At 40.2% G+C, this 27,370-nt stretch overlaps 5 protein-coding genes across 8 annotated transcripts; 1 reads left to right on the plus strand and 4 right to left on the minus strand.

Annotated features, from left to right (window-relative positions):
* Positions 1-830: 830 nt before the first annotated feature.
* LOC146381659 (sesquipedalian-1-like) lies at positions 831-4,733 on the minus strand. 2 transcript variants are annotated; one of them, XM_084937746.1, is made up of 4 exons: positions 4,670-4,733; positions 4,114-4,224; positions 3,544-3,847; positions 831-1,411 (listed from the first exon to the last, which is right to left on the minus strand). In XM_084937746.1, exons 2-4 carry the CDS (start codon positions 4,192-4,194, stop codon positions 1,026-1,028), a joined length of 771 nt encoding a protein of 256 aa, XP_084793872.1. In that variant the 5' UTR covers positions 4,195-4,224; positions 4,670-4,733; the 3' UTR covers positions 831-1,025. The 2 variants fall into 2 exon arrangements, with proteins under 2 accessions (XP_084793872.1, XP_084793871.1); XM_084937745.1 differs by having other exon boundaries at positions 4,578-4,670.
* A 1,536-nt stretch (positions 4,734-6,269) lies between these two features.
* Positions 6,270-12,086, minus strand: LOC146381660 (uncharacterized). The gene is made up of 3 exons (XM_084937748.1): positions 11,263-12,086; positions 10,424-10,635; positions 6,270-10,344 (listed from the first exon to the last, which is right to left on the minus strand). The coding sequence occupies exons 2-3, from the start codon at positions 10,632-10,634 to the stop codon at positions 9,449-9,451; spliced, it is 1,107 nt and encodes a 368-aa protein (XP_084793874.1). The 5' UTR covers position 10,635; positions 11,263-12,086; the 3' UTR covers positions 6,270-9,448.
* Positions 12,087-12,150: 64 nt separating this feature from the next.
* LOC146381661 (uncharacterized) lies at positions 12,151-13,868 on the minus strand. 2 transcript variants are annotated; one of them, XM_084937750.1, is made up of 3 exons: positions 13,603-13,867; positions 13,184-13,382; positions 12,151-13,086 (listed from the first exon to the last, which is right to left on the minus strand). In XM_084937750.1, exons 2-3 carry the CDS (start codon positions 13,371-13,373, stop codon positions 12,365-12,367), a joined length of 912 nt encoding a protein of 303 aa, XP_084793876.1. In that variant the 5' UTR covers positions 13,374-13,382; positions 13,603-13,867; the 3' UTR covers positions 12,151-12,364. The 2 variants fall into 2 exon arrangements, with proteins under 2 accessions (XP_084793876.1, XP_084793875.1); XM_084937749.1 differs by having other exon boundaries at positions 13,184-13,868.
* Positions 13,869-14,380: 512 nt separating this feature from the next.
* pkmyt1 (protein kinase, membrane associated tyrosine/threonine 1) lies at positions 14,381-19,614 on the minus strand. 2 transcript variants are annotated; one of them, XM_084937752.1, is made up of 9 exons: positions 19,492-19,614; positions 18,280-18,326; positions 17,788-18,196; positions 17,384-17,621; positions 17,010-17,283; positions 16,818-16,924; positions 16,563-16,735; positions 15,210-15,427; positions 14,381-15,107 (listed from the first exon to the last, which is right to left on the minus strand). In XM_084937752.1, the coding sequence occupies exons 3-9, from the start codon at positions 18,154-18,156 to the stop codon at positions 14,735-14,737; spliced, it is 1,752 nt and encodes a 583-aa protein (XP_084793878.1). In that variant the 5' UTR covers positions 18,157-18,196; positions 18,280-18,326; positions 19,492-19,614; the 3' UTR covers positions 14,381-14,734. The 2 variants fall into 2 exon arrangements, with proteins under 2 accessions (XP_084793878.1, XP_084793877.1); XM_084937751.1 differs by lacking the exon at positions 18,280-18,326.
* Positions 19,615-19,651: 37 nt separating this feature from the next.
* Positions 19,652-26,327, plus strand: LOC146381663 (elongin-B). The gene is made up of 4 exons (XM_084937755.1): positions 19,652-19,755; positions 20,529-20,663; positions 22,053-22,161; positions 25,292-26,327. The coding sequence occupies exons 1-4, from the start codon at positions 19,753-19,755 to the stop codon at positions 25,402-25,404; spliced, it is 360 nt and encodes a 119-aa protein (XP_084793881.1). The 5' UTR covers positions 19,652-19,752; the 3' UTR covers positions 25,405-26,327.
* The last annotated feature ends 1,043 nt before the right edge of the window (positions 26,328-27,370 follow it).

Raw genomic sequence — 27,370 nt, forward strand, 5'->3', positions numbered from 1 at the left:
TTTAAATCTGTGAGGCAAAATGGACTCATTAGGTCATCAATAATAATAGAGCCCAAAGGGAAATGTTTCCTTGATCGGACAATTCCTGATTTAAAATGGAAATGTGGCCAACTTTCAGCTACAGATTAACTCAGGCCTTTTTAATGGCTGGCAGATTTATTTCTTATAAACACGCCAGGTATTATCAGCTCTGAAGTAATGAAGCTGTTATTAATAAGCAAATTTTATATCACCGTTTCACAGTTTCTTTCATTCTCTGTCCTCGGTGAAATTTGTTCGGCATGTTAAGACAGACGTGTCAAACATAAGGCCTGCCAAAGACTCAAATCCGGCCCACTGGAAAGCTTTGTGCGAAGGAAAAACTCTGTTTTTACAATGTGTTCACAGTAAAAAAAATCAACAAAAGAAATTTACATTTTCTGTGAATTAACAGAAAATTTCAGTCTAGTTTTAAGCTACCAGGATCCTTTCTGTAATTTAACACATTTATTTCTTACAGTTTAATCCCAAAGAGTCGTGCGGACACATTTCTTTCATTTGCCACAGCAGCATTTCTTTAGTAAATGTGTATTTAAACGTTAAAGGACAGAAAGGACAGTTTTACTGATCCAGCCTCCTTAAAATCAAAATGTGGTGTATGTGGCCCACAGTGTAACACAGGCTTGACATCCCTGTCTTAAGAGGAAGGTTTTCACCTGAACTGGTTAGCCATAGTATGTCCAGTATAGAGACAGTAGACTAGCTGGAGCAGATGGAGGTCATATTTCAGGTGTGTGACTTTATAAAAATGCCAACTTAGGAAATAACATCATTGCAGTGACAAACAAAGGTTAATAACACAGATGATCATAGATCATTTATTGACTAATCTATGAAAATGTAAGTAAAAAAGAAACAGCATGTTTCTGGAAGAAAACAAATATAACTATGTCAACTATATATTACCGACACATTTCTAATCCAGTGCATGTATGCATGATAAAGCTTCTCTATAAGTTAAGGGTTAGAAACAAAGCAAACTTTTATCATTCAAAATCTATCAAGTTTTCTTCCTGAACATTCGCACCGTCGTGTCCTTTCTTTGACCACATGACAATCAGTTCCTTTACTTCCTTTCCATAATCTTCATGCAGCTGGTTAAAGTCGTACTCCCCAATCGTCTGAAATGGATCAAACATAGGCACCACGTTGGCATTCTTCTTCGGTCGCAGTTTGGGTGATTTCTTACTGGCCGTCTTGGATGAAATGGTAAGAGCTTGTAGGTTTGGACAGGAATTCGGGCTGGGTGCTGTTCCCAGCGCAGATGAGGTGCAGGTGTTTGAGGTCACAAAGACGGCAGCAGGCTGGATGGCGTTGAAATTTGGCATGACAAAAGGTTTGCTTGGTTTACTGGAGAGTGCACCAAGTGCATCTGAAGAAAAAAACAGTGAAATATAGAAATTAAGGAGCTGAATGCACATGAAGAGAAAGACAAAATCTGCTCATGCTGCATGTGTACGGCAGAGCTCCATCCACTTGCTCAATGACGCTTTGATCTAACCTTTAACTCCACAATCAGTGGGTGATCTATTCAGGCTCTGGGCTCTGGAATACGGATTACTGATCACTACATGCTCAGAAAATGTACACAAATAAAGCACTGTGTCGTACATGCTAAGAAAACAGGTGCTAATCCAAGTTTTTTCTGTCAGTTTTTCTACATGATAAAAGAAATGCTGCTTTAGGCTCAAACTGTAAGAAATAAATATGTAAAATTAGCTCTGACTGTGTTGTAATTATAAAATGGAAATTTGGGGGAAATAACAGAATGTCTTTTTTTTCTTTTTACTGTGAACCTGCTGTAAAAATCATTAATGTCTATAGCATACAATAAAAAAAAAAAAACAGGAAATCCATGTTGTTTAATTGTTTATCTGTTTCTTTATTGACATTAGTGTTACAGGAATGACCATGGGGGAGGTATTTATCACTTGGAAAAGCTGTAAACTTTAAAAAAAAAAAAAAAAAATACAGTTAAAAGTTTAACATTTAAAGTTGTCCTTCACATTTTCCAAAGCTCTCCAGTGGGCCAGGTAGGAGTCTTTGGCAGGCCGATTCTGGCCCCCGAGCCTTACGTTTGACACCCCTGAACTAAAGCTTTAGTTTTTTTGTTTTTGTAAAACCTCTTTAACTTGATCTTTGTGCCCCTCTGCACCACTTAATGTGCTCCTAACTTACATAATCTGACCTGACTTTTATACGGAGGCTCAGATTTGCCCTTTTAAAACTCAGGAGTTTTCTGTGAGCAGCCAAAATTAAATTTCGAGATAAGGATTGTTGTTTTTTTGACACAATAAGACTCAGACACAGGCCACTCTTTGAAAGGATGAGACTTGCAAGAAATAAAGGTAAAAGAATATGTCTGGTCGATCCTTTTCTATGCTAACCCTTGTACCCTTACTACATGCCTCAAAGTTAATCTAGCTTTGAATCTTCTAATTTATGTTTTTTTAAATTCAGTTTACTTTAAGTTAGTTTCCAGAGTGGATTTTCCCATTTTCGGTTTAGTTTCTGTTGCTTGAAAATGTCTAATTTTAGTTAGTTTTTATTAGTTTCAGTTTTAGTTTTAGTCTTTTTTTGATTATAGCTGTAAGAAGGGCGCGTGTCAGAGGTGGTGGTTGACTCAAAGTGTGTCACAGAATTCTATCACACAGAAACTCTGGATATTTCCTCTATATTTTCATTTTTATTCACAAAATCATTTCAGTTACTTATACTTCTTTTCAAAAATCTAGTTTTTATTTTTATTTTAGTCCTGTACCTCTCTCTGTCTCACACACGCACACACTGATAAATGTATTTTGCCCAAGGGTTCTTCAGTGTACAGACTAAAGGAGCTGGGGATCGAACCATCAACCTCCCAGTTGGATGGCCCGCTCTAGCACCAAACATAAATCTAGTATGTTTTCTGTTTTACGACAGCTTTATGCTCACACCTCATGGTCAGGACATCAGGTCCATAAACGGATTCAACGACTGATATTAACTTAATTACCACTTAAGTCAATTACTACTTAACAGGTGAAACTAACCGTCATTTTAGCCAGTTTTTAAGCAAAATGCCCCCAAATCTGTGAGAGCATGTCAACTTTGTTTTAATGAGACGTGTCTGTATATGATATGAGATCGATTTTGTGGTGGCTATGAGAAATTTATGACCGATCTTTAGAACAAAAGCAGAACGATGAATAACAAATATTAACAATAAAAACTTGGTTGAAATGAACTGTGCTCTGATTACTACTCTGTTAATAGATAAAACATTAGTAGTGATTATAATGATGCGACTGATGCTGCGAGATCATAAAATGTGCGTGCGTGTGTGTGCGTGCGTGCGTGTGTGTGTGTGTGTACAGTATGTACCACAGTGTACCAGGTGTCTGATGTAGAGGCAGGAAAACAGTGATGCAACGCCTCTCGCAGCTGCCCTCCAGAACAAAGGCTGCTCTCTTTAGCCCCCCTCTCCCCAACAAAGATAAACCCGCTCCATCTTTCTGCCCTCACCTTTGTACTTCGACTCCATGTCCACTACAAGCAGGGCCAGGTAGCTGTGGCTGGCTGACAGCAGGGCTTTGATCCAGCTCTCCTGACTGGCCTGGTTCTCCGCGGCAAACTTGTACGTCCGCAACCCCGGCTCGCTCCACACCAGCGAGAAGGCGAAGTTCTCCTCGGACTCGCACAGCTGGACGGTGCAGCCCTCCAGAACAATTACTCCGACCAGATCCCGGTCGGTCTGCCGGTCTTTGTAGAAGAGGAGGTTCCCCTTCAGCACGAACCAGCGCTTCTGATAGGAAGTCTTGATCTCACCCTGTGTGTGTGTGTGACAGTTGTGTTTTACTGACTGCTGTACAAACGCCTTGTGTACTCAATTCCTTACATAACTGATTTGAGGAAACAGGCAACCCAGTGGGAGGTGAAATGTCACAGAGATTTTGAAAGCTGAACTTAAAAACAGTTTTTAAAAAAATCCCCTCTGAGTTTATTTACTTTAGATGACCTCACTACCCTTTCTGTTTGTTTTTCAAAATAATACGTTAATCAGGTTCCCTGTAAACCTGAGCCAGGGCGTCTTACCTTCTTGTACAGGTACCCTTCCTTATCCACAGGTGAGTTGCAAGATTCAAAATAGGTGAGGACTTTTTCATCAATCTTCATTTCAACATCTCAGTGTGCCCGGAGCAAAATCTGCCACGCACACACCACAGATCGACAGAAAGAAAAAGAAAGACTTTATGTACTTCCTCATGTTATTGCTGTGACTATTTATAATTAAGGAGAAGTTATGTTAACAATATTTTAATGACCCATTGTCGCCCAGCGGCCAAATAAACGCCATTTTCCCGCGTTTTAAACAAGGAAATGCATTCATATCTCGGCGTTCATACTCAACAATAAGAATGACTGCTTTCTTTTCTACAACGGAAACTTAAATACAGTCGTGTTTCGCTCGTATTCAGCCGAAAACACGGCGATCGCCATGAATAAGACGAGTTTTTCAAGTAAGGCGTTTACGCGCGCCTGTAGTAACACAAACTTACTCAACACCAGTCTCCGTTGGCAATATGCCTAAAAGTTGAGAAACGGAGAGGCCGATGAGTTTCTCATATCCACATGGTTCTTGTTTACTCACCTCTGTGAAATGGGAAAATGAAGCCGTTCCTCTGTGAGCGTCTGAGTCAATCAATCGCTTCCTGGTAAGGTGAGCGCAGCTACACGTAAACACTTTAAATAAATGGGCTGGTCCCCGGGCTTTATCACTTAGGCTAGAAACCCTGTTAGTTTACCCAAATCAGTTGTAAATGTGTCATACTTGTAAAATCGGCTCCTTTGATGCAGTTTAAAGCAATTCAAATGCTGAAGTTTGGCACTGCTGTTGTGTAATTCAGCGGTTTCGTCTTGCAGAGGGGCCCTCTTACAAAACCTGCGTTGCTTCATGCTGTTTTTATTTAAAAGTACTTTAAAATTTCATATGAATGAGGATCAAAAATCGACCTTCTTGATTAATGAAAATGGTCTTCTTGATTGGTGAAAACTTGATAACATAAATGCACACAACATTATTTTATGGTGGATCAAATCTGATGGTAGTTTTCTGCTTCCATAATTCCTTCATATGATTGTTGGGGGTTTCTCCGTATCATTGTAGGACCTTTACCTTACAATATAAAGTAGCTTGGGGTAGCTGTTGTTGTGATTTGTGGTTATTTAAATAAAACTGAATTGAAATGAATCAGTTTTGACAGGACCGCCAATGCGAGTGGCGGAAATGCAGCTCCAGACATGACAGAGCCGCCACCGTGTTTCAGTGACTGTAAAGACTCACCGTTGTGTCTCCCTCCTGACCTTTAGCATTTTAATTCATCACTCCATAAATCCTCTTATGTAAGGAAAGCACTTTCAGATATTGTTTATCTTCTGTAGATAGTTTTGTAAGTCTGCCACTTCCTAATTTCTGCTCCACTTGTCCAGTTTAAGGACACACTGCACACCACAGTGTTATGTCAGGGTTTTGGCTAATAGCTCTTTGGGAGCTGGTACAAAAATGCAATTTTATGCCTGTTAAACTTTTATCTTTGGTAATATTTTTGTAGATTACACTCAAAAAATATGACGTTTTTAGGCCACTAATAACTACAGACACAATTAAAAACAGATTTTTTGCTAAGTTGTCTGTTATGTGTGGTTCACCCCTTGAATTATGCACATTTTTACGCTTTATAGGTCAGTGTTAAGTGGCTTAACAAACAAAGAAAAACATGTCCTGTGAAAATGTCCAAATACAAAGACTGGACTGGAGTGAAAAAGCAGCGAATGTCCAAATAGAAACCTCCAGAAAGCTTTGAGAACTATTACTCAAGACCGTTTAAAAAATGACAAAAAGTCTGACTGCTTGGAAGCAAAACATAAAGAAACGCGAGGTGGCTCAAGACTTTTTTGCAGTACTGTTAACATACTGCATATTCTCTCGTGGCATTTGAATCTCACTTGTGCCAGCACCTGTGGTTTCTCAAACGCTTCTGAGTGAACCGCCGCTTCAGAAAACAATGTTGATGTGCAGATTTCTTTAGGTTATGTGGTCACTGTTGTTTTTAGCAGAAAAACCCTGCTGACACATGCTGTGCAAAAACCCAAGTGGGTGCATGTGATAATTACTTACACAATATACCTGTGGCTGCTGACCAGTCTGCTGAAGAACAGTTTGCTTAAAATGTCACTCACTGAGCCATCGGTAATGGTAATAAATTAGTTTATTGCCTTTGCTTCACAAACCAAGTTTAACTTGCAATACATATGTCCAACCATCAGAAAGCCTTTAATCAGTCTGGAAAGTCGGGTAGCTTTAATGACAATAATGCAATTCAGATTTTTAAAAGGTTTCTCTGACATTTACTGAAATGACGACACATTCTGCAGGTGACCGAAAGAGGTCAACTCGTCGAGTTAACCTCCTTTTCAAGCCAACGTTTCACAGGAAACTGTTATAACGGAGTCAGACCTAGAAGACACATCAATATATCAATATAGCATTTGTAATGCTGGTACCATAGGAGACAAAGAGACTCCTGCACACCAACTTGCAAGAACATATTTATTTCCTTTTGTATAGCCAAAACTCTGTGTTTTAAACACTTTGCTGCTTCATTTCTTATTTAGATTATTTCTTACATGTTTCCATGGGTTACAGGCTGCAAACCCCTAAGATCCACTGAAGCAGTGCAGCATGAGCTAATGAATCACTTACTAATAAGTTACAAATTAATTTTCATTGTGAGTGCCATTAGAGTTCCTCTCTCTTTGTGGGTACAGGCTGTCAGCTGATAGAGTAACTGTTTTTTGTGATTTTAACATGACCTATGAAGCGGTTATTTCAACCCCTGGCTGGTATAAAGGCAATATGAAAGGTAGAATTTAAGCTAAACAGCATCATCAGTCTGAAGTTAAACTGACGGCTGCTAGCCTCGATCCACCTTGGTGGTTTTTAAACTTCAGAATTACATTTTTTTTTTAAAATCAAACTGTGTTAAATTTCACTTGAATAAAGGTGAATTTCATCAGTGCAAAAGCATCAGCAAAGTAAATTTACCTGAGTTTTATATCATATATTTCACCTGGTTACCCATCTCCACCACTGCTTCACCTAATTTAAGTGGCCACGAATACCACAGCCTGCTCTACAGCAGCACAACACAGCACAGTACTGTACACTGGATGTAAACACTGCTAACATAGCAGTTTAGCCTGCACTGAACTGTGTAATATTTTCATACCATTTACATAACACAAAATGATTCCAATTCAAGTTTCACAACTTGAAATAACCGTTCAGCTACAGCAAAACATCCTGCACAGATCTAGCTTCTGATAAAAAAAACAAAAACAGAACAAGAACCATTAACATAACAAAACATGTAAAGCTTTAAATTTCTAGCTTGTCAACTGTCGCTCTCTGAGTTCATAGCTTTTGAAAATAACCTCATCATCCTCTTATTATTTTTCTCCATCTCTGAGAATGATCTTATTACAGATTCACTTTTTCTCTCTCTGAAAAATAGCAGCTTTATCTTTAGCTTGCATAGCCAAGCTGCACAGACAGTTTGTGTGTTTATTGCTGAGCTCTTTGAAATTACCTGCCACTTTAAACACAGTTACTCCATTTATGCTACAGTACTCTTCCTAAGTAAGTATCTCCATGGCATCAGCTGGAAGGACGCCAGACTGCAGCACATTCATTACTCATTAACTGAAGATGTGGGAATGAAACTTTAACCCCTGCATGTTTCCATGGCACAGAAGCACAATCACAAGCATTTCATCATCTTCTTCATAACTTCTGCAATTCTTTGTGGCATGCAGGATATCAGCTTTTGAGATCTGCATGATCAGAGCTCTCAAGCCGATCAAAGCTTTTGGGCTTCTGCTTGTCCACTCATGGACAAGTCTCGGTCGTTGTGTCCTTGGGCAAGACACTTCACCTACCGCCTACTGGTGATGGCCAGAGGGGCCGATGGCGCGATATGGCAGCCTCGCTTCTGTCAGTCTGCTCCAGGGCAGCTGTGGCTACAACTGTAGCTTGCCTCCACCAGTGTGTGAATGTCAGACTGAATGAATAGAGGAATTGTAAAGCGCTTTGAGGGTCTCGAAAAGCACTATATAAATGCAATCCATTATCATTATTATTATTATTATTATTACTTTGACTATCCTACAAATGTCCTCCAAGCCCAACTTCTTCCCGTGATCCAAGAGCAATCTGGTGGCAATTTTCCAGCATGATGGAGCAAAGTCCATCAATAACAATCCCCTATGAGCAAGCACTTGGTGAGAGGAAAGACTCCCTTTTAGCAGGAAGAAACCTCCGGCAGAACCAGGTTCGGGGAGGGGTCATCTATTTGAATCTTATAAAATGCTTATTATTGTTCTTCATAATATCATAGAAACATGTAAAAAAAAATGCTAATAATCTAATTTTTTTAAATGAAGCAGCAGTGTTTATGAAACATTTGGGCACAACCCAACTTTTAGAAGTCACATTCCCTCGGAGCTTCACAAGACATACATATAAACACATTTTAAGCATACATAAGTTCGATTCGATTTCACAGGTCATACAAATGTATCACTGAACATTTACAGACTCTTGTTTCTTTATAAGCTGTTTCAAATGTAGCTCCAATAAAATCTTAACATCTCTCGATCTAAATGAAAAGCTCACATTTATATATAAACCTGCATGCTTTTGTGCCTTTCTTTTTACATTTCTAGCTTTATTCATTACACAGGGTGTATCAAAAGGAATAATCTGTTGTCAAAGTGCTTTAACTGTTCAGTCGTTCACCTGTAATGACTGAAACACTGTTTCTTTAAAAAATACAGCCTTTCCAAATTGGATGACTCTTTTGATACACCCTGTGTAAACCACACTGATGCCTGGTGTTTATTTATATGTCCTGTGGGCACCTTGAGAATGTAATTAGCTGAAAGGTGACAGAAGCTTCCTGTTTAAGATGCTTCTCTTGAGCACTGACATATATTCTTGCAAGTTACAACAATGCATGGAAGCCCATCTGCTGCCGTCTGTTATTACAATTTCAACACTCGGTTGAGTTGTGTCACCAAAGTAACACTGCACGGATATGATATACCAGATATATCAGATATAGAGAGTATGCTTTTTTTAAAGACTTCCCCTATTTGGTTAAGACGGTAAAAAACAGACGCCTGGCTTCTCCATGCTTAGAGTGACAAACAGAGGAGCCTTCCAACAGCTCCAGTTAGCAACAATTTAAATACACTGCAACTGTTTCTAAAACTAGGATCATAGGTCAAAAATCAACCTTTAAAAATCTCTAAAAAAGAAACAAAAAACTGCTGATTTTATTGATGTGCACTCGACTCAGTGCTGTAATCACTACCGCTGCTCCTGACACGCTTGCTGCAACTGCAGCGTCTCTCCGATGTGGATCCTCTGGTGTCTTTTGAGGTTCTCCCCTCGACTGAAGCTCTTTCCACACTGGCTGCAGTAGTACGGCTTCTCCCCCGTGTGGACCCTTTTGTGTTTTTTCAGGTCTCCCGCCTGACTGAAGCGCCTTCCACACTGGACGCAGCCGTACGGCTTCTCTCCTGTGTGGCAGCGCTGGTGGATTCTCAGGTTCCCGACCCTGCTGAACGTCTTTCCACAGACCACGCACAAGTGGAAGCCGTCTCTCCTGAGGTGCTCCATCCTGATCTGTCTGCCGTCCAAACCGGCCCTGGTGTTCTTTGCTAATCCATGCCTCCTGTGTGCCATGTGATTTGAACGAACAAAAACGAGTCCATAAGGCTCGGCGCTAGCTTGCGGCCTGAGGGTCTCGGTAGAGGTGTGACGAGAGGAGTTGCAGCTTAAATCCATGCAGCCGGTGTACTGAGATTGAAGACATGGTTGTTGTGATGACATGCAGTCTGTGGGCTCTGATTCACTTTTGATAGCAGCCATGTTTAACCCAAACAGTGCGCTGGAGTAAGGGTCTGCGCCGGCGTCCCTGGTTTCAGACGGCATACACTGCCCCTCTAAGTTGTGCGTTGCATCTGCCAGCTGTACTTTGTGGTATTCTGTGGATGTTTGCGCCAACTTGGACTCAGCTTGTGTCTGAATACCGCTGTGGCTCTCTTTTTCTTTAGTCTCCTGCTTCAAGACATAGTTGAGCTGGTTGCTGTTTTGCTCTGCGAGAGCAACAACAACCGAGTCATGCTTCTGAATGATGCTCCGATCCTGTTTCGCTGTTGTGTCGCACTCCTCTGCTGATGGCCCACTTGTAGTCAGGACAGCTGTGAAATTTGCAATCATGAATAAGAGACCTTAAGCAGAACAAAAATGTTACATTATCTGTAATAATAAATTCCTCACAAAAATTATATGTGTTCTCATGGGTTCTTTCTTTTGGTATCTTGTCCTGGAGCTCCTGCAGTCTCCTCTTCAGACTCTCGTTCTCTCTCTGTGTCCTGGCTGTTTTCTCCTGGTACTCTGACACCGTCTCCTTCACCACCTCCAGAACCTCCTGCACGGCTTCGGTCAGGAGTCTGGCCACCCGGGCGTTCAAACGCTCAAGTTTAGACATCCTGAAATGAAACACCACTTATGAGAACACATCTGTTTTTATATATTAATTAAGGAGAAATGTATGATAAGCAATACCGTTGATGCTACCGCTAGGTGATTACACCCATCAACCACCTAGTTAGGTACACCTGCTTAACTACTCATTGTGGGGAATATTTTTTTGACCTCCTTAATACCAACCAAGCATAATTTAAACACCACAGCCTACCAGGTAATAAAATCTATGCTATTAAGAATTAAGGCAGTTCTGAAGGCAAAAGGGGATCCAACCCGGTGCAAACAAGGTGTACCTAATAAAGTGCCCAGTGATTGTATATGACAGCACTGATGGGTGCAGTTACCTGTAACCTGTTACTTCAAACAACGAATTAAAGCCACCTGTTCTTTCATAAACCAGTGATTACCTGTCCTGTTATTAAACCGTCATGCAACGCAATCAAATGATTTCCTACTACACTTCCATTCAGCTACATTCACCTTATTTTGGTCCGAGATTTAAAACATTGTAAACAGGTAAAATGATGGTTACTCATCTTCTAGAACCTGAAATACGTGGCAGTGTTATCTTGTAACTGTTACTAATATCAGTTTTAGATACGAGAATATTTTTAAATCTCCAGGAGTACCTGTAAGCTAGTCCCGAAGTTAGCTTCGTATGTCAATGTTTTCCGTTTAAACATCCCAGAGGTCCAAACACTTGGTCATAAGGCTATCGCGTTAGCAAAAATATACATAAATAAAGCGATTTTAATGACAAGTAATGTATCCTATCAAACTTGTAAAGACAATTTATAAATAAATGAAAAAAACTGACAACATGTAACAAAGCAGAACCACGAACAGCAAAAACAATCTTTAACATCCGGAAGCAGAACTCTGATCACGTGTGCAGAGGGGTTGTTTTCAAAATAAAAGTCCGAGTGAAACGCTTCTGTCTTCTTCTTCTTATCATACAATAAATTGTGATATTGTGAATTATTTTGTTATATTAGGCCATCCTGAACCCTTAATTGTTTTGTGACATGACAGAGCCAATAAATAAAATATCACATATCTATATCTGAAGTCACAACAAAAGCATGAATACTGTCTCTGCGCCTCAAGAATTATTACAAGAAGCCAAAATTAGGACCCTAATTGTAATCTACTCCTAACAGTGGCACATTATAAAGAGATCAAATTATTTTTGAAGAGAACTGAGTTCATCCTATTGCTGAGGTTCTCCAAAACAGTCTTAGTTTCCCATGTGGGTCTTTGGTAACATTAATAACCCATACCTGCTAAAGAAATATGTTACAACATCACAGAGTAATCAAATTAAATAAGTGACCCTGAACTGAATAAGTAGAAGAGATCCCCATTGGTGGATATATTTTAGAAATGAGCTGTGGCTTCCAGTAGGTGCCTTTAAGTCTGATGATTCAGAACAATACAATTTTTGTTTTGAGACTGATTCAAAACAAATTGTGCACCAGTCTCAAATATTGCAATGGACCACACAGAAGGACCAAAAGAATTTGATCAGCTAATTATTTTATTTGGAGATCACAATACAGAAACACACTACAGACTCCATGCTTCAAAATCTAGTAATGGAACAAACAAAATCTGACCAACAACAGCAGCTCAGGAAAACACAAGTGCTCCCTAAGAGGCTGTCTATTCTGTGAAGAAGGCACATTAACCTCTTTATATGTTTTTAGCTGACCTCGAAAAACCCACCAGCCTTCACAGATGAGTCTGTTGGTGCTTCTTTAAGTTACTTGAGTGACTGAAGCTTTTCCCGCACTGGCTGCAGGCAAACGGCTTCTCTCCTGTGTGGTAGCGCAGGTGTACTGTGAGGTACCCCGACTGGCTGAAGCGCTTGCCGCACACCGAGCAACAGTACGGCCTCTCCCCTGTGTGCACCCGGTTGTGTTTCTTATAGTCACCTGCATGCCTGAAGGTGCGACCGCAGAGAGAGCAGCTGTAGTGTTTTCGGACGTTTCTCTGCAGTTTCTCTGCTGAGGACGAGCAGCCCACTTCTGTGTTGGTTTGGTTTTCTTCTCCAGCATCGTTTGCACTGATGTGTCTCACTGGCTCCTGTACGCCACGTTCTGAATCAATGTAGAAAACTGCAGACTCACCTCCGAGTCCTGCAGTGCTCGTTGATGGATCGCAATAAAAATAATTCACAATACGCAAGCCATCGTTATCTGATGCAGGCTCTACTTTCGTTTTCTGGTCATTTTCAGAATGCAGAGGTGCAATGAAGGGTTTTTCGTGGTTTAATAGTGAGGCTGACTGTCTATCATGTGTCTTTGTTTTCAGATTTCCCAGGCTTTCTGTTGCACGGTCAGGGGAAAGGCAGGAAGCACCTAATGACTCAGTGTCTTTATCAACAGGGATGACCACCTCTTCTTTCTTTTTCATGTCTGCTGGGATGGATGCAAACATTTCTGGCACCAATCCTGCAGGAAGACACACATTAAACTACTTAAGAAAAAAAAAGTTTAAATCCAGCTGTTTCACCACTTGTACTCACAGCTGGATCCTTTGTTTTCTTACCATTGCTCTCCAGGTTAATTCTGTCTTGCAGCTCCTGCAGTCTCCTCTTCAGACTCTGATTCTCTCTCTGGGTTCTGGCAGTTTTCTCCTGATACTCGCACACAGTTTCTTTCACCACATCCAGAACCTCCTGTACTACTTTAGACAGGAGCTTTTCCACTCGAACATTAAGGCGCTCAATTTTGGCCATCTTTAAGGACTTAGAAGACAAAAAATTAAGGAGCATATTTAACAGACTTTTGCAGGATGCAACATGTGTTCTGCACATTTCCACTTAGATAAATGAAAGAAATAATGGCGATTGGATATTTATGCAACAAAGAACAAAAAAATAGCAGAATGTATCATTTAAGAGGAAAGCAGAAAAAACGGGAGTGGATTTTTACTACCAGTTATTATCCAGCCGAATGCTCACATACCTTGAGTTTAATGCGATCCCATGAAGCATGCGCAGTCTCAACAGCCGCTCAAACTGCAATCGTGAATTGTTTAAAATATTAACACTCATGCAGGTAATCGTTTCCCTTTAAAATGATTCCTGCAGGTAGATTAAAAATGGCAGCCAGTGCGTCCGCCGAACATCTTTGTGTGAAGCTTTTCCTGCTGTAAACCGGGTCAGGTGTTAAAACGGTTTAATAAACAGCGCGGTAGCAATAAAGCGGCAGCGTCCCCTTCATGGGTTTGAAGTGTTCCTGAGGCCCGTTGCTGCCACCTACTGGTAAGGGCTCAAAACATAACGCCACAAAGCTGTACTGCGTTTACTAAAATTCAAATATACTGTACCTCAAACATGCACTATGAAAAATGTGTTTCTGTTGACTGTCCTATGGGCTCAAATTGTGGTCATAAATATTTTGTACTTGTAAATCAGAATGCGTATATTTGTGCATCTGTAGATAAGAATTTGTGTGTGCATAAGAAAAATATTTACACAAGTTACAAGTTGTTTTTGTTAAGGTCTGGTTACAGATACAAAGCAAAAAAAAAAAAAAAAATACGTGTGAAACTGCACTCAAGTTTCAACTTACAAGTGCGAGTTTTGACCAGATTTTTCTTCCTTTCAGCTGATTGGTCAATGTCTTGTCAATCACAAATTTAACTATCCAATCAGAGAACAGATGACTACTCTCAAAGGATAGCCTGTTATATCAAACTCTAATGTGCACAAGTCTAGAGAACAAAGAAACACCAGTCATGTCGTATTTTGAGGTGCTTTATAGTCACAACATGCTCCACAAGTTCAAACTCTGCTAGCTTTGTTTTGTATCTCACGAGGTAAACAACGCAGAGTCACAGTCACGAGTCGTTTCAGCAACTGATTACAGTGGCACAAACCAAAAAAGAAAGAAAAGTGTTTTAAGGTCCGAGTACACATCCAACTCTTTTCCCCTAAATTCATTTTTTGTTTCAAATGCACATTAAAAGAAGCTGTTACAAATTGGCAAAAAAATATTTACAAGCTAGTAAACTTATTACATTAACACATTAGGTCTTTGTCACATTACATTTTTCACACAAAAACTCATGAATGAGATAAAGGCAGTGTTGTGTTCATCGTTCCCCCTCCAGAGCCGTTTCTTCGAACAAGCTGAGCAGGTTCTTTGGTTCCAAGCTGGGTCGAGGAGGTACGGCCTCCTCCACTTGGACCCAGTTGCGCCCACGCCGCTGTGAGGACTTGGTGGATGGAGAGTGTAAGCTCTGGAAGGGGTCTGCGTCCAGCTCGGCATGTATGGGACTCACTTTGGGTGTCAGTGTGCGGCAGGAGCCATTAGTGTGGATGCTGGAAGGGGTCTGAGCAAGTTTACATGAGAACCAGCCACTAAGGTTTGAGTGAGTGGGTGTGTGGGCAGGACTCTGGTGATAGCGCATTGGCGAGCCTGGGAGAGGCGTGGATGTGCTCTCTACAGACAATCTGGATTTTACCCTGTGACATGAAAACAAAGGAAGATAAAAAAGGAGAGTTAAACAGAACAAATATACTCACTTAAATTTTTTCTTCCATCCTATTGATGTGATAATTCTCTACCTTTGTGAGAAGGTGGGGGACAGTTCTGGGTCTGTGGGATGAAAAAACACTGCATCCTCTTCTGGGGTCCCGGAGTCAGTATGCATGGCACTGAGAGGCAGGGTTAAATCCCTGTCCCAACTGTCTTTAGGAGGAGTGCAGGGAGCTGGATTGTTCCAATGAGGGAGGAAGGGCAAGCGAAAGAAGGAGAGGAATCTACACCCAAAGGAGACTACGATCTATGAAGAAAAGAAAATATAGAAAAATGTATTTGTCAAGGTTGAGGAAAGTAAACTTTAAAGGCTAAAGTTTGGAATTGGCCAGGCTAAATTAACTTCAGGACTGATTCACTGGATTAGAGATTTTCTAACTGATCATCTGAAAAGCTTTATATTAATCATGTTTTATTTGGTAACCATTGTTAGTATGGGGGATCCTCAAGGGTGTGTGCGATCACTATTGTTATTTTCTGTTTAAATGACATGCAGGGAATGTGAAAATGTTAAAATATGCTGATGATTGTCTTTTGTTTTTATAGGAACTCTAACTATTTTGTTCAGGTTCATAGGTTGAAAGAGAGGTTTAAATCTTGTTATTTGTTAATTAATGTCCACAACACGTGTTTGTCTTGAATAACACAGACCCAATGGACAGGTTTTCCACTTTATATATATTGATATATTGATGGCAAGATCAACTTTATGATTAATGCTTTATCCATTTACAAGGAAGCTAATCAGAGATTCATTGTTATCAGGATATCGAGAGGTTTCGGAGTTAGGCACAATGTTTTGGAAAGAGTTTGTCAGCTTGATTTTACGTTCAGTATCTCAGCCTGGTTTGGTAACCTGACTGTCGCAAACAGGAACACAATAACAAAATAAACAGGATTGTCAGCATTTCTGGAAAAATGATTGGTTGACAACAAACTTCATTGGCTAAGCTGTGTCATCAGACTATCTTCAGGAAAGCTCGGTCTATTGTTGCTGACCGTGAACACCCTCATTATTCTGACTTTGAATTAATGCCCTCAGGACAACTTTATAGGGTCCCTCTAGCTAAAGGGGTATAAGGGATCATTTGTACCAAATGCAATCAGCATGCTAAATAATAAGATGCTGTGGTGTATTTCTATAGTTGTATTGAATTTATAGATATGCATATCTATGAATGTGGGCCGATAACTCCCAGGATTCATGAACTGATTGGTTGATTTGTGGCTTGGTGAACCGAAAACAGTTGCCCATTATGTGGACAATAAAGTTATTCTATTTTTAATGCTGTGGCATCCTTACAAGGACATTTTACTAAACTGTTAATCAAAATAATCAATCCTAAAAGATTAATATTTAAAGGATTTATTGATTTTGTTACCTGACACAGGGAGGCCAGTGTCAGCATCGTCTCAGCAGCCATAAGATACATGCGTCTCCTCCACCTGCGTTTCCTAACAGAGGGGAGGGCAAGAAGCTCAGAGACTGTGGGTCTCTCAGACGGCTCTGGGGCCAGCATCATCTGTAGGACTGTCTGAAGCTCCTCTGACAGGCCTGCAATCACACATGGAAGTTTAAAAGAAAAATCATTATATCAGACGAGGAAATTGATGAGGCCTCCTAGAGCAGATCTCACCGTTGGTAAACTCTGTGGGGAGACAGCCTCGCCTGAGCTGCTGCCACCCCTCGCCACCATTTGGAACCTCGATATTACAGGCAAGCTCCAGTATGGAAACCCCCAAACTAAATAAAAAAGGATGCGATAATATTTAGACACTTATTTCAAATCAGATCAGTCACATCTGTACATAATGAATCACATATGTACCTGAAAACATCTGCAGCAGGTCCATACTCCCCACGCAGCAGCTCAGGGGCCATGTATCTGGGATCACCCTCCTGAACATCGTCCTTTGATTTCTCCCCTGCAGCTCCCATCTGTTTGAGCTCAAGCAGCAGCCCGAAATCGCCCAGCTTCAGACGACCAGAGGCGGTGATGAGGACGTTGGCGGGCTTGAGGTCCAGATGCACGAAGCCATGAGAGTGTAAGTGCTGCAGTGCTGAGAGGAGATCGCACAGGTAGGCCCAAGCAGCAGGCTCGTCTGTTTACAAGCAAAAAACACAAGTCAGCATGAACGAGGATGTACTTTTATACAAGTTTTATACAAAATCACAGCTGATACAAACTGTTTTTGGGCAGACCTGGGCCAGGAGGCTGGTTCTCAGCGTGATGCAGCAAGCTGGTGCTGCACAGCTCTGTCTGGATGTAGAGTCGGCCGCACTCCTCCCAGGCAGCCACGAAGTTCAAAATATGAGGGTGAGGACACAGGCGCTCGTGATTCCTGGCTTCCCTGACGCTCCGATTCCTCTCACTGTTACCCCTGAAGCGCTGAGCAGAGCGTTTGACTGCGTACTGACGACCATCTCTGTTGCTTTGCACCTGGAGAGAGAAAAGAAAATATCCAGAAATTACAACTTTTGGAAAAATAAACAAACAAATACTTAAAATCTTGAATTTTCCAGTTTCCTTGATGTGAAGAAACAGCAACACCAAATACATTATGTTATTATATAACTCTCTTTATTTAAATCTGTGTTTTGCTCACCTTGTAAACTTCTCCAAACGATCCCCTCCCCAGCAGGCCCAAGTTAGTAAAGCACTGATTGAAGTAGGACTGCTGTTTGCTGGGATCATACCCAGAATTTGGAGATTTACTGAGGGAATTAGACAGGGGTGTCCAGGGGGATTGATGCTGAGGAAACATTCTGCTCAGCGGGGGGCATCCTTTAGACGGTGGCAGCGGAGGCAAAGAATTTGAGAGACGAGCAGGGGAATAGTAGGATGAGTTTGACGTAGACAACGAGGAAAAAGGCAGCCGGCGCTTTTTGAGAGAGAAGGACTGCTCCGCGTGGGAGAAGTGGGTTGGAAGAGGGAGAGCCACCCTCTGCACTGTAGTTTCCACCGCCACAGACATTGTGTCGACCTTTTCTGTTCTTTACTATAAAGACAGCAAGCTGTAATAGTCAAGAGTAAAAATTGTAAACATAAGCAATACATGCAGCTACATATATGTAGATGTGGTGAGAATTTTACATACACTCTCTTTTCATAGTTGAATGATTTAACAGCATACATCTTAAGTGGCTGTAAAAAAGAAGAATTGGGTAAACGAGTTTGGATTTATTTTAGATTTTCTCTAATACACACAAGGTCAAGAGTATATTCCGCCACTTATATTTGGTTAAATGTCCCTGAGCAAGTTGCACCTCGATTAGACCCCCTTGGTACCCATCAACAAGCATCTGGCATAATTGTGGTTGGATATCTGACCACTCGTCTTGACAGAATTCATTTAAATTAGTTGGATTCCTCTGCTCTACTCTGCTTTTAAGCCTAATCAGTACATTTTCTACAGGGTTGATGTCAGAGCTTTGGGAAGGCCATTCCAGACATTCCGGGTTAGCCTGCTTTATCCATTCCTAAACCAGTTTTGATATGTAATTGGGATCATTGACAACACAAGTGAACACACAGGATTACAGAAAATCCCAAATAAATTCAAACTTGTGCACCCACTCCTTTTTTTTTTTTTTTTGGTAATTAAAGATGTTTGCTGCACAATCCTTCCACCCTGGAAAAACAACAGTTCAAATAAATCATTAAAAGCTCCAAATCAACATGGTATTCATTCCCACGTTGGGTATTTATAAATTTCTCACCAGAACTGGAAGTTGATTTTTTTCACAATTCGTGCTCAGTTATAATGGTTTCTTTTCATCTAGTTAGAGCAAAAGCAAAAAGGTATTATTTATGAAAACTAAAAAAAACTTAAAAAAATGGATCTTTCTAGATTGATCCCCACCCATTTAGCACTACTCCTGGTACATCTGGTTTGACAGGTTGTAGAGCTTTTGTCTGATATCGGTATCAGCACAGTCCTCTCGATCCATTGATACTAAACCCATTTGTAGGAAGACAGGTATTCCTTTTCCCAGCCCAGCCCAGCCCCAGCCCCTGGCGTCAGGGGGAAAGTAAAGACCCGCTGATAAAACACAACTGATTAATTTTTCCAACATAACTTTTCGCTTTGTTAACGTAACATTACTCGAAGCACAAATACTGTCCATTAGTTTATAGCAATGACAACTGTCACCGCAGCTAAACACTTGTGGCTAACGTTAACCCCGGGCGGAACAAAACAAACATGACAACACAGCCTGCTTAGCTGGCTAACCCGCGTGAAGATAACCTACTCTAACTGACATTTTATATTTAACTATTTAATTAAAGTGGAATTAAAAAACGTTACCTCGCAGACCATAGTCCACTTTTGACGACAGGTTTCAAAACAGCGGTCTTCTATCCAAACCCTGCGCGTACACCCTTCAAGCGTCAACCTACCTCGCGCCAAATTCTGAAACTCTCACGTAGCGCTGCGTAGCTGCTCTCCGTGAATACGGAATGTACGAGTTGCGCATGTACATTGCGCAATATCCGAGAGCAGTGCAGTCTGGGCTTTTGCTGCAAAACACAGAGCTGGCGTAACTGGCTAGCTAGCTGACCACTTGAAATGGTAACTTTAATATTATTGCCGATTAGTTCGGGGGAGTCGTACGTAGATTTCGACACTCTATTAACGCTCGGCGATGTGTTCAAACGTATTAACGTGATAATAACAGCGGATACTGTTGGCTATAGAAATGTTAATTTCACTTTTGCTCTGCTAGCTTAGCCTTTCCATCCATAACCGAGGGGGTGTAGCTAGCGAGGGAACTTAGCTCGGCTAACCTTGGAAATGCTGTAACGCTAGCTAGCTAATTAATCCAGGCAATATCATGTGGTTAGCTGAGTGTGTACTGTATTTGTCAGACCTATTCCGTGTGTTATCTAGGGCTGTTTTCCACCGAACTATCAAAACAGTTGACGTGTCGGCTAATATCGCGCTAGCCCAGAGCTACGTCTGCTTCACACTGTTCACTGTTATTTGCTAGCGTATGAATAAATGAAGTGACACTTATCAGAATATCTATTACAGAATCCGCTATCAAATTTTCATGTAATATAACCTTTTAAAAATCTTCGCGTTTACTGTACAGTCAGGTTAGGTGTTTAAGCAGTTTCCGGATAGGCATGCAATATTAACGAGTTTCGTGGCCTAATGAGATGTTTTGTCTAGTAAAACGGGGTTATTGTTGGTCATAATATATATTTACTCAAGAACTATATCTTTGTGGATAGACGTTCTTAATGTGGAGTAACGTTTCATAGAACCCAATCCTCAACTTCTTGGTAAATGAGCAACTGTAGCTGGTTTTTACATTGTGTGCCCCCCTTTTTTCCTTTCAGGACGTGTTCTTAATGATCCGGCGTCACAAGACCACAATCTTCACAGATGCCAAGGAGTCCACCACTGTCTATGAGCTGAAGCGTATTGTCGAGGGAATACTTAAAAGACCACCCGAGGACCAGCGACTCTACAAAGTGAGCTTACAGCATCAGAAAGACTAAATGTGCACTTTAATTTTGCCAGAATGTAGCCAGTGTTAATGTTAACATTCACAGTAGTTGAATATTACTCCAACAAACTTCAACCTCATGGTAAATATTGGTAATTATTGACCTATTTCAAAATTACCATTGAATAGGAAATTATTAGAAAAATTTGCGGTTGTGGAAAATCTATTTAGATCCTTTTACCTATGACAGATTTCTGATCCCTTTCAGTCAGGTTTTTAAAAGCTAGCATCTGATGTGGGACATTGTTCTGTGCTCATATTGCTTGATCTCAAATAGCTTTTCTAACCTGTGGAGTTCCACAAGGCTCAAACCTGGGCCTATTACATCCTTCCTTTAGCTGGGATCATTCAAATCTTTCGGGGGCATTACTTGTCATTTCCATGCTGAAATGTCTTTTAAGCCTCACCAGCTGGATAGACTGTCCACCCTAGCTAATTGTTTATAATGATTTAATGTCTGGCTTTCCAGCAGTTACCTTGTTTTAATCTTCAGTGAGACTGAGACCAGGATTATAACTCCTCCTAAAATATATTCAAGAACCTGTCAAGCGATTGCCTCCTTTTGTTCATCTTTGAAGTCTAGTATTTGTAATCGCTCTGTAATATTTTATGTCATTTTCTGGTTTCTTTCATTAAAGGAAGATTTCCAAATTGTAAGCTATGGTCTTCCATGCTGGACTGGAGAAAATTGTTCATATATTTGTGTCTTCATGCTTATATTACTGGAACACCCTATTTACCCACTTAGATTAATCATCTCTTTCATACCTCCAAATGATACAAAATGCTGCATCCAGACCCTTATACAGACGTGCTCACATTCTCTTTGTTTTATGCTCTTTACGTCGGCTCACGGTTGATTTTAGAATTCGTTTTAAAATTCTCATATTTACATACAGAGCACTAAATCAAGCTCAGACTACTAATCTCAGTTTCTCATTAAACACACTGCTTCTCACTTGCTCAAAATATATTAGTTGTTCCTCATATAAGATTGTAGACTGGGGTATAGAGCCTTTCAGTCTGTGGCAGCCAAGACTATGGATCAGTCTGCCACTCCAGCTATATTTAGCTCGCTCTTTAGACTTCATGAAAAAGTCGTTGAATCCTTTTTGGTTTAAGTGTTTAGATTGTGTTGTAATATTTTTGGTTTTGTATTGCTATTGAACTATGTTTTAAGTATCTAATATATTTTATTGTGATTATTCCCAGTTTTTACTTATTTTCCTGTGCAGTAATTTGTAACTCTGTAAATAAACATTGCTTACTTAAATATTTTCTATCAGAAACACACTCTGCATATTAGTTGGACTATCTTCTTATATTCTGAGGTCATGATATTTTTGTATTACAGGATGATCAGCTGCTAGAGGATAGCAAAACTCTGGGTGACTGTGGATTCACCAACCAGACTGCCAGACCTCAAGCCCCAGCTACAGTCGGTCTGGCCTTTCGTATTAATGGTATGTTGTGGTTATGCTGTTTGTTTGGTTTTAAAGATCAGAGGTACACTACACAACAAAAATGAGTACATTCCTATGAACCATTGCTTAAATATCTTAATATAAAAATCGTTCTCAGAGTTGAACTGTCATGTATTTACTCTTTATTTAAAATTAGAACAGTTTAGAGTTACAGTGTTAAAGTAGCGGTGTAGTGGTTAAGACATGTGAATGACCTTCTGAAGAGACACAAACCCTGCCTCAGGGGGTTGCAAGCTTGTGTACTGCCAGTGCGAGCCCAGATAAATGGGAGGGTAACGTCAGGGAGGGCATTTGGTGTAAAATCTGTTCTAAATCAAACATGTGGCTCCCTCTGCTATGGCGGCTTCTTGGGAAATAAGGGAGCAGCTAAAAATACCTCAGTTTACTTTATTAAAATACGGGCTTCACTATAGGAACTCACCTATAGGAAACACACCTTTTATTACTGAGATAATTTGAGATGTCCACCTTTACATTTGGTGGATGATACCATTGTTCCTTATTTTTATATAGAGATGTTCTTCCTTTCTTTAGAGACAGTTTCTTTAACATGGAGAGCCTGTGTTGTTCTCCTTTTGTCTTAAAAATACCTCAGTAGTGTTTTCTTGGATTTGAGTCAGGCAACATACTTGGCCAGCTTATAGTTTCACTGTTTTCTCCTTAAGGAACTAATGTGTCATGTTGGCAGTCTGCTTTGTTCATGTCAGACGCGCTGGTGTTTTTATGTGAACCTAACAGATTTATTTCCATTTGAGCAAAGAAAGGACTCAAAGTATTCGCAAGCAAGCTATCTTTTTATTTCTTTAGGAAGGGTGAATCTTGAAGTTTTTGTTCTGAAGCTCAAGTAAGGGTTTTTATTTATTCCCCAGGTTGTGATGCTTGGAAGTTGACATTGTGCAATCTCCTTCAAACTGTCACAGAAACTCTGCTTTCCTCTGATAAGTCTTGTGCCAAATTAAAGGCATTTTTCCTTTTCTTTTGCACAGTTACATTATATAAGTAGTGCACTGGCCCTAGCATCATTCTGGGAAGACAGACACTCAAGCACTGTTGCTTGTTCTGTTGGCTACATTACTTCCTCAACATGTCTTCAAGTTCTCCAGAAACCTGATAATGAACTGATCATTTGATTCAGGTGTGTTGACCCAGGGTGATACCTAAAACCTGCAGGACACTGGCCCTTGAGGCCCGGAGTTCCCCACCCCTGTTCTAAAGTATTTGAGTTGAAGATTCATAAAAGGTTATATGCTACATGTAATCTTGGAAACAGTGTAATTATTGAGAAGGAATACAATTTGAGAATCAAGTGATGTACTCAGTTCTGATGTGTACTATATTTTCCTCTGTCATAAAGAGTAGTTTTCCGTTTTACCAAGAAGTATGACTCTTTTTTTATGTTAGTAGCACGACTGGTGGAAAACGTTTGTGCTATTCTCTTAATAAACCATCACTGATCCCATTTAGCAACAGTGTTTTTCAGTAGACAACCATGATGAATGACTGACTAATCCATTCTTTTGCACTGTAATCTGTGGTCTTTAGCACAACAACATGTCTACTTTTCTAAAAAAAAAAATTAAATATATTTTTATTTTTTTAGTCTTTTTGCCTCTCATACTGTATTTATTTAAGAAATGAGAGGTGGCTCAAGACTTTTGCACAGTACTGTAAATCGCGTCACTGAATGAGTGTATTGTGTGTCACTTAAAAGAAAGCTTCAAGGTAACTTCTCCTTCAGAACTCATTCCTTAAAAATTAAGGTGTGATTTTATTCTGTAAATAACTCAAGAAGACTCATTGTAGATTTTCAGCGTGGATTTACCAGCAGTTATGTTTAAGAGCATACACAACGGGCCCTCAGCGGCATTAAAATGTGTTGCGTGTAACCCGAGTCCCCGTGCCTTAAAGCTGTGGCTCAAATTATGCACTTCTACCTTTTAGGGCTGCCACAAACGATTATTTTGATAGTCGACTAGTCACCGATTATTTTTGCGATTAGTCGACTAATCAGATCATGCATCCATTGGACGTAAAACTACAGCTTATTCCACCAGCATGCATCTGCTCTTATATAACTATCATTAGCTTACAGCTTTAAGTGTTTAAGGTATGTGCTAACTAAAAATAAAGACAAGATGATAGTTTATTAAATTTTAATGAAATTTGCATATTGTTTCAGTGAAGTTTAATAAACTCCTTGCTATCTAAAATATAACAGGACACCGGAGTATATTCTCGAGCATCTCACACTTCTGATAATCAGTTGTCTGCTTGATGTTTATTCAGCTGTGTAAAAACTATAACTTTAATCTCAGCCAAACCGATTTACTCAGGAACAAATAAAATACTAAAAAAAGCCAAACAATAACATTTTGAAGTTATCTAAGTGACTTATATATATTTAACCTGAGTAGCGAAAGACGGCGGTGGGTTTGAAAACGATTTGCGGGAGTCCGGTGTTCTCACGGGCTCTAGTGAGCCTTGCCCCTGGTTAGCTATCGAGCTAGTGGGTAACAGACGTCTCCGAAAACGTCGGAGCGCTTCTGAAAATATGTGGTGTCTTGATAAACTGAGCAAATATTTGAGGTTTATACAGTTACATTCTCGCCTGAAAATATTTTAATCGTTTATTTTGTGACCCAGAAAGAATAATAAGAATAATATTAAAACTAACTAGCTGCCGCCATTGTTGTAAACTGAGCTGCGCTGCGCTATGAATTCTGGGATACAGCTTCTTCTTTGGGGTTTAACGGCAGCTGGCATCCTTGTACATGCAGTGCTGCCATCTTCTGTTTCAGTCCGTTATTACACTCTTAAATCCTACTACTTATTCCTGCGTCTTTTGTGATGCTTCAAACGAGGCGTCGACTATTAAATCAGTCGTCGACGATTTTGATAGTCGACTAATCGTGGCAGCCCTACTACCTTTAAGTGCATTGAGCAAAGCATGTCCTTAGTTACACGAGCATGAATCTGTTTTGAAGGATTTTCCCCTGGATACACTTGCTCTACAGTAAAGATTCATTTCAGCAACCTTTTATTATGTGCAGCCACATTAAACTCTGCTGTCACGATGGAGCTCATGCTTCCTTGTCTCTGTGCCCTGCAGATGAGATGTTTGAGCAGCTGCACATCGAGGCCTTTTCCAGCCCCCCGGAACTCCCTGATGTGATGAAGCCTCAGGACTCTGGTAGCACTGCTAATGAACAGGCAGTGCAGTGATGGCAGAGGCAGGAAGCGAGCATCGGCAGGAAGGATGGAAGTGGCAGTGTGCAGATTAACTGCGGTGAAGAAGTAGCGGGGTGGAGGATGTGTAAAATAGTTTCATTTGATTGGATGGGGACGTTTTAGGTAACCAAGCCTATCCATGTTACCTTCATGTTGTCATCTCAACATCCCCCCCACACGTTTGTTGTTTTTTTGTTTGTTTGTTTTTTTTTAACTCTATTGATTTCCACATCACATGCAGTTCAGCTCCTTGAATTTGCTCCTAAGCACCGAGTGAAGAAGTTGGTTTGGAAAGTGTGATTGTGTGTATGCGTGCGTGTGTGTGTGTATGTGTATGTGTTGAGTTATTCTAATTATTATCATTAATATTTTGGAAAGGGTGGAGGCGTAGTTGTGTGTCACAGTGCTCTAGAATTAACATGCATGGGTAAGAGTCCAGTGTGTGAATCAGCAAATGCATGAACAAACTCAAAACAAAGGCTTTACATTCACAGAAGCAGATAGACCTACCACTGATTCGTTTCTCTGGTCTGATTCCCACTTTTCGTTGTACATTTCTGATTCGATCGTAAACCAGGAAGAATGTCTGTAAGATAGTTGCGTTCATTTTTGTTTTCATCATCATTTTGTTTCTTCGGTTTGTTTCACGCGTTAGTCCCTTGTTGTGTTTCACGCACTGAGACCAAAGGCAGGTACCTCTTGGACAGCAGAGGGATTATTTTTCTTCTTCTTTAGTTGTTTGGTCAAAGGCATACAGTATATACACAGGAGGAGCGTTTCTTGTGTTAAACTTTTCATTTTGTAAATGCACACATCACAAGTCACCAACACTTACGTGGCATCTTCCCCTTATTACACATGCATAGCCTGTAACTGTGATCTTGCTTAATTAAAAGTTTTTCCTGTTTGGTTTTTTACTCTGACTGCTTTTTGGTTTGTTTGTTTTTTTATGTTTTTTAAGTTTGTGTCAGTATTTAATGAATAAATCAGTAATTCAGTGTATTGATCTGTGTTGGAGGCACTGGGCAGGGCTGTAGCAGTGATTCTTACAACCATGTAAAGCCTGAACCATGAAATAATTTCCAGAAAATTTTAACTTTTTGACAAAGGAGTGTTTATTGATCCTTGACAAATTAAAAAAAAAAGAGAACTTAAATATTGATTTGCATATGTGAGTTCTAATTTGCATCATATTTGCTTTTTCATTTGATTTATGTATCGCTCAGATACTGTTTCTTTGTGTTTTGGGGGTAAAATAGAAATCACTGATGATGTAGAAGTCACAAAACTCATATACAGGTGTGATAGTGACGTTAAAAATGCCTCTGTCCAGCCCATATGTGAGCCGGCATGCACAGTAAGCAGGTATAACATATTGTCATATTTAAATTTTATTATTTACACTTGTGCTTTTTATTCTGTGACATGTTAAAAACTGTGAAACTGCTATTTTCTTTCTGGGATTTGTAGAACAGGATGGACAGTTTTTCTTTTATAATATAGATTCACCGTAAAATTAAAGCTCAAGTCAACAAAAACGCCCCCCTTCAAACCTCCAGGGGGTATCCAAAAAGCACCAGGTTCCTTTTAAGCTGTTGATATTTGGTCCTAACTTCTACACTAATTAAAATTGTCCAAAAGGCATTGCCAGCAAAAATGTAGTGTAGAGGTCCAGTTAAGTGACTGGAATGAGTCACTTAATGAGTTGTTTTTCACCACATCACTGTCATGTTAAAACAACCTGAAGCTGCAAGAGTGAAAAGCTTACCTGGAACCAGAGGAATGCAGCAGGGATTAGGGCTTTGGACTTTTCGTAGCAGAAAACGCCACAAGTAGAAATTATGGCATTAAAGATGATTTTAGTTCTATTTAGGGTCCATGAGAGTGAAACACAGCTGATGCACAGCTGCAGACCTCCTCCACCTGTAATACGACCATAGATTACTACGCCCTGCAGTGG

Source organism: Perissodus microlepis, chromosome 8, assembly GCF_051167445.1.
Source record: "Perissodus microlepis isolate ML-2025 ecotype Zambia chromosome 8, ASM5116744v1, whole genome shotgun sequence".
Lineage (NCBI taxonomy): Eukaryota > Metazoa > Chordata > Actinopteri > Cichliformes > Cichlidae > Perissodus > Perissodus microlepis.

Coding starts and splice junctions, on each gene's coding strand:
- LOC146381659 (XM_084937746.1), bottom strand. CDS start 4,194: ATGAAGATTGATGAAAAAGTCCTCACCTATTTTGAATCTTGCAACTCA. Junction 3,848..4,113: donor AAGGGTACCTGTACAAGAAG/GTAAGACGCCCT, acceptor ACACACACACAG/GGTGAGATCAAGACTTCCTA. Junction 1,412..3,543: donor CATGGAGTCGAAGTACAAAG/GTGAGGGCAGAA, acceptor TTTTTTCTTCAG/ATGCACTTGGTGCACTCTCC.
- LOC146381660 (XM_084937748.1), bottom strand. CDS start 10,634: ATGTCTAAACTTGAGCGTTTGAACGCCCGGGTGGCCAGACTCCTGACC. Junction 10,345..10,423: donor TGAGAACACATATAATTTTT/GTGAGGAATTTA, acceptor CAAATTTCACAG/CTGTCCTGACTACAAGTGGG.
- LOC146381661 (XM_084937749.1), bottom strand. CDS start 13,451: ATGTGCAGAACACATGTTGCATCCTGCAAAAGTCTGTTAAATATGCTC. Junction 13,087..13,183: donor AATTAACCTGGAGAGCAATG/GTAAGAAAACAA, acceptor GTCTTCCTGCAG/GATTGGTGCCAGAAATGTTT.
- pkmyt1 (XM_084937751.1), bottom strand. CDS start 18,156: ATGTCTGTGGCGGTGGAAACTACAGTGCAGAGGGTGGCTCTCCCTCTT. Junction 15,428..16,562: donor CACTGGCCTCCCTGTGTCAG/GTAACAAAATCA, acceptor TTTTCTTCATAG/ATCGTAGTCTCCTTTGGGTG. Junction 15,108..15,209: donor TCCCCCACCTTCTCACAAAG/GTAGAGAATTAT, acceptor TTCATGTCACAG/GGTAAAATCCAGATTGTCTG.
- LOC146381663 (XM_084937755.1), top strand. Junction 20,664..22,052: donor AGGACCAGCGACTCTACAAA/GTGAGCTTACAG, acceptor TTTGTATTACAG/GATGATCAGCTGCTAGAGGA. Junction 22,162..25,291: donor TCTGGCCTTTCGTATTAATG/GTATGTTGTGGT, acceptor TGTGCCCTGCAG/ATGAGATGTTTGAGCAGCTG.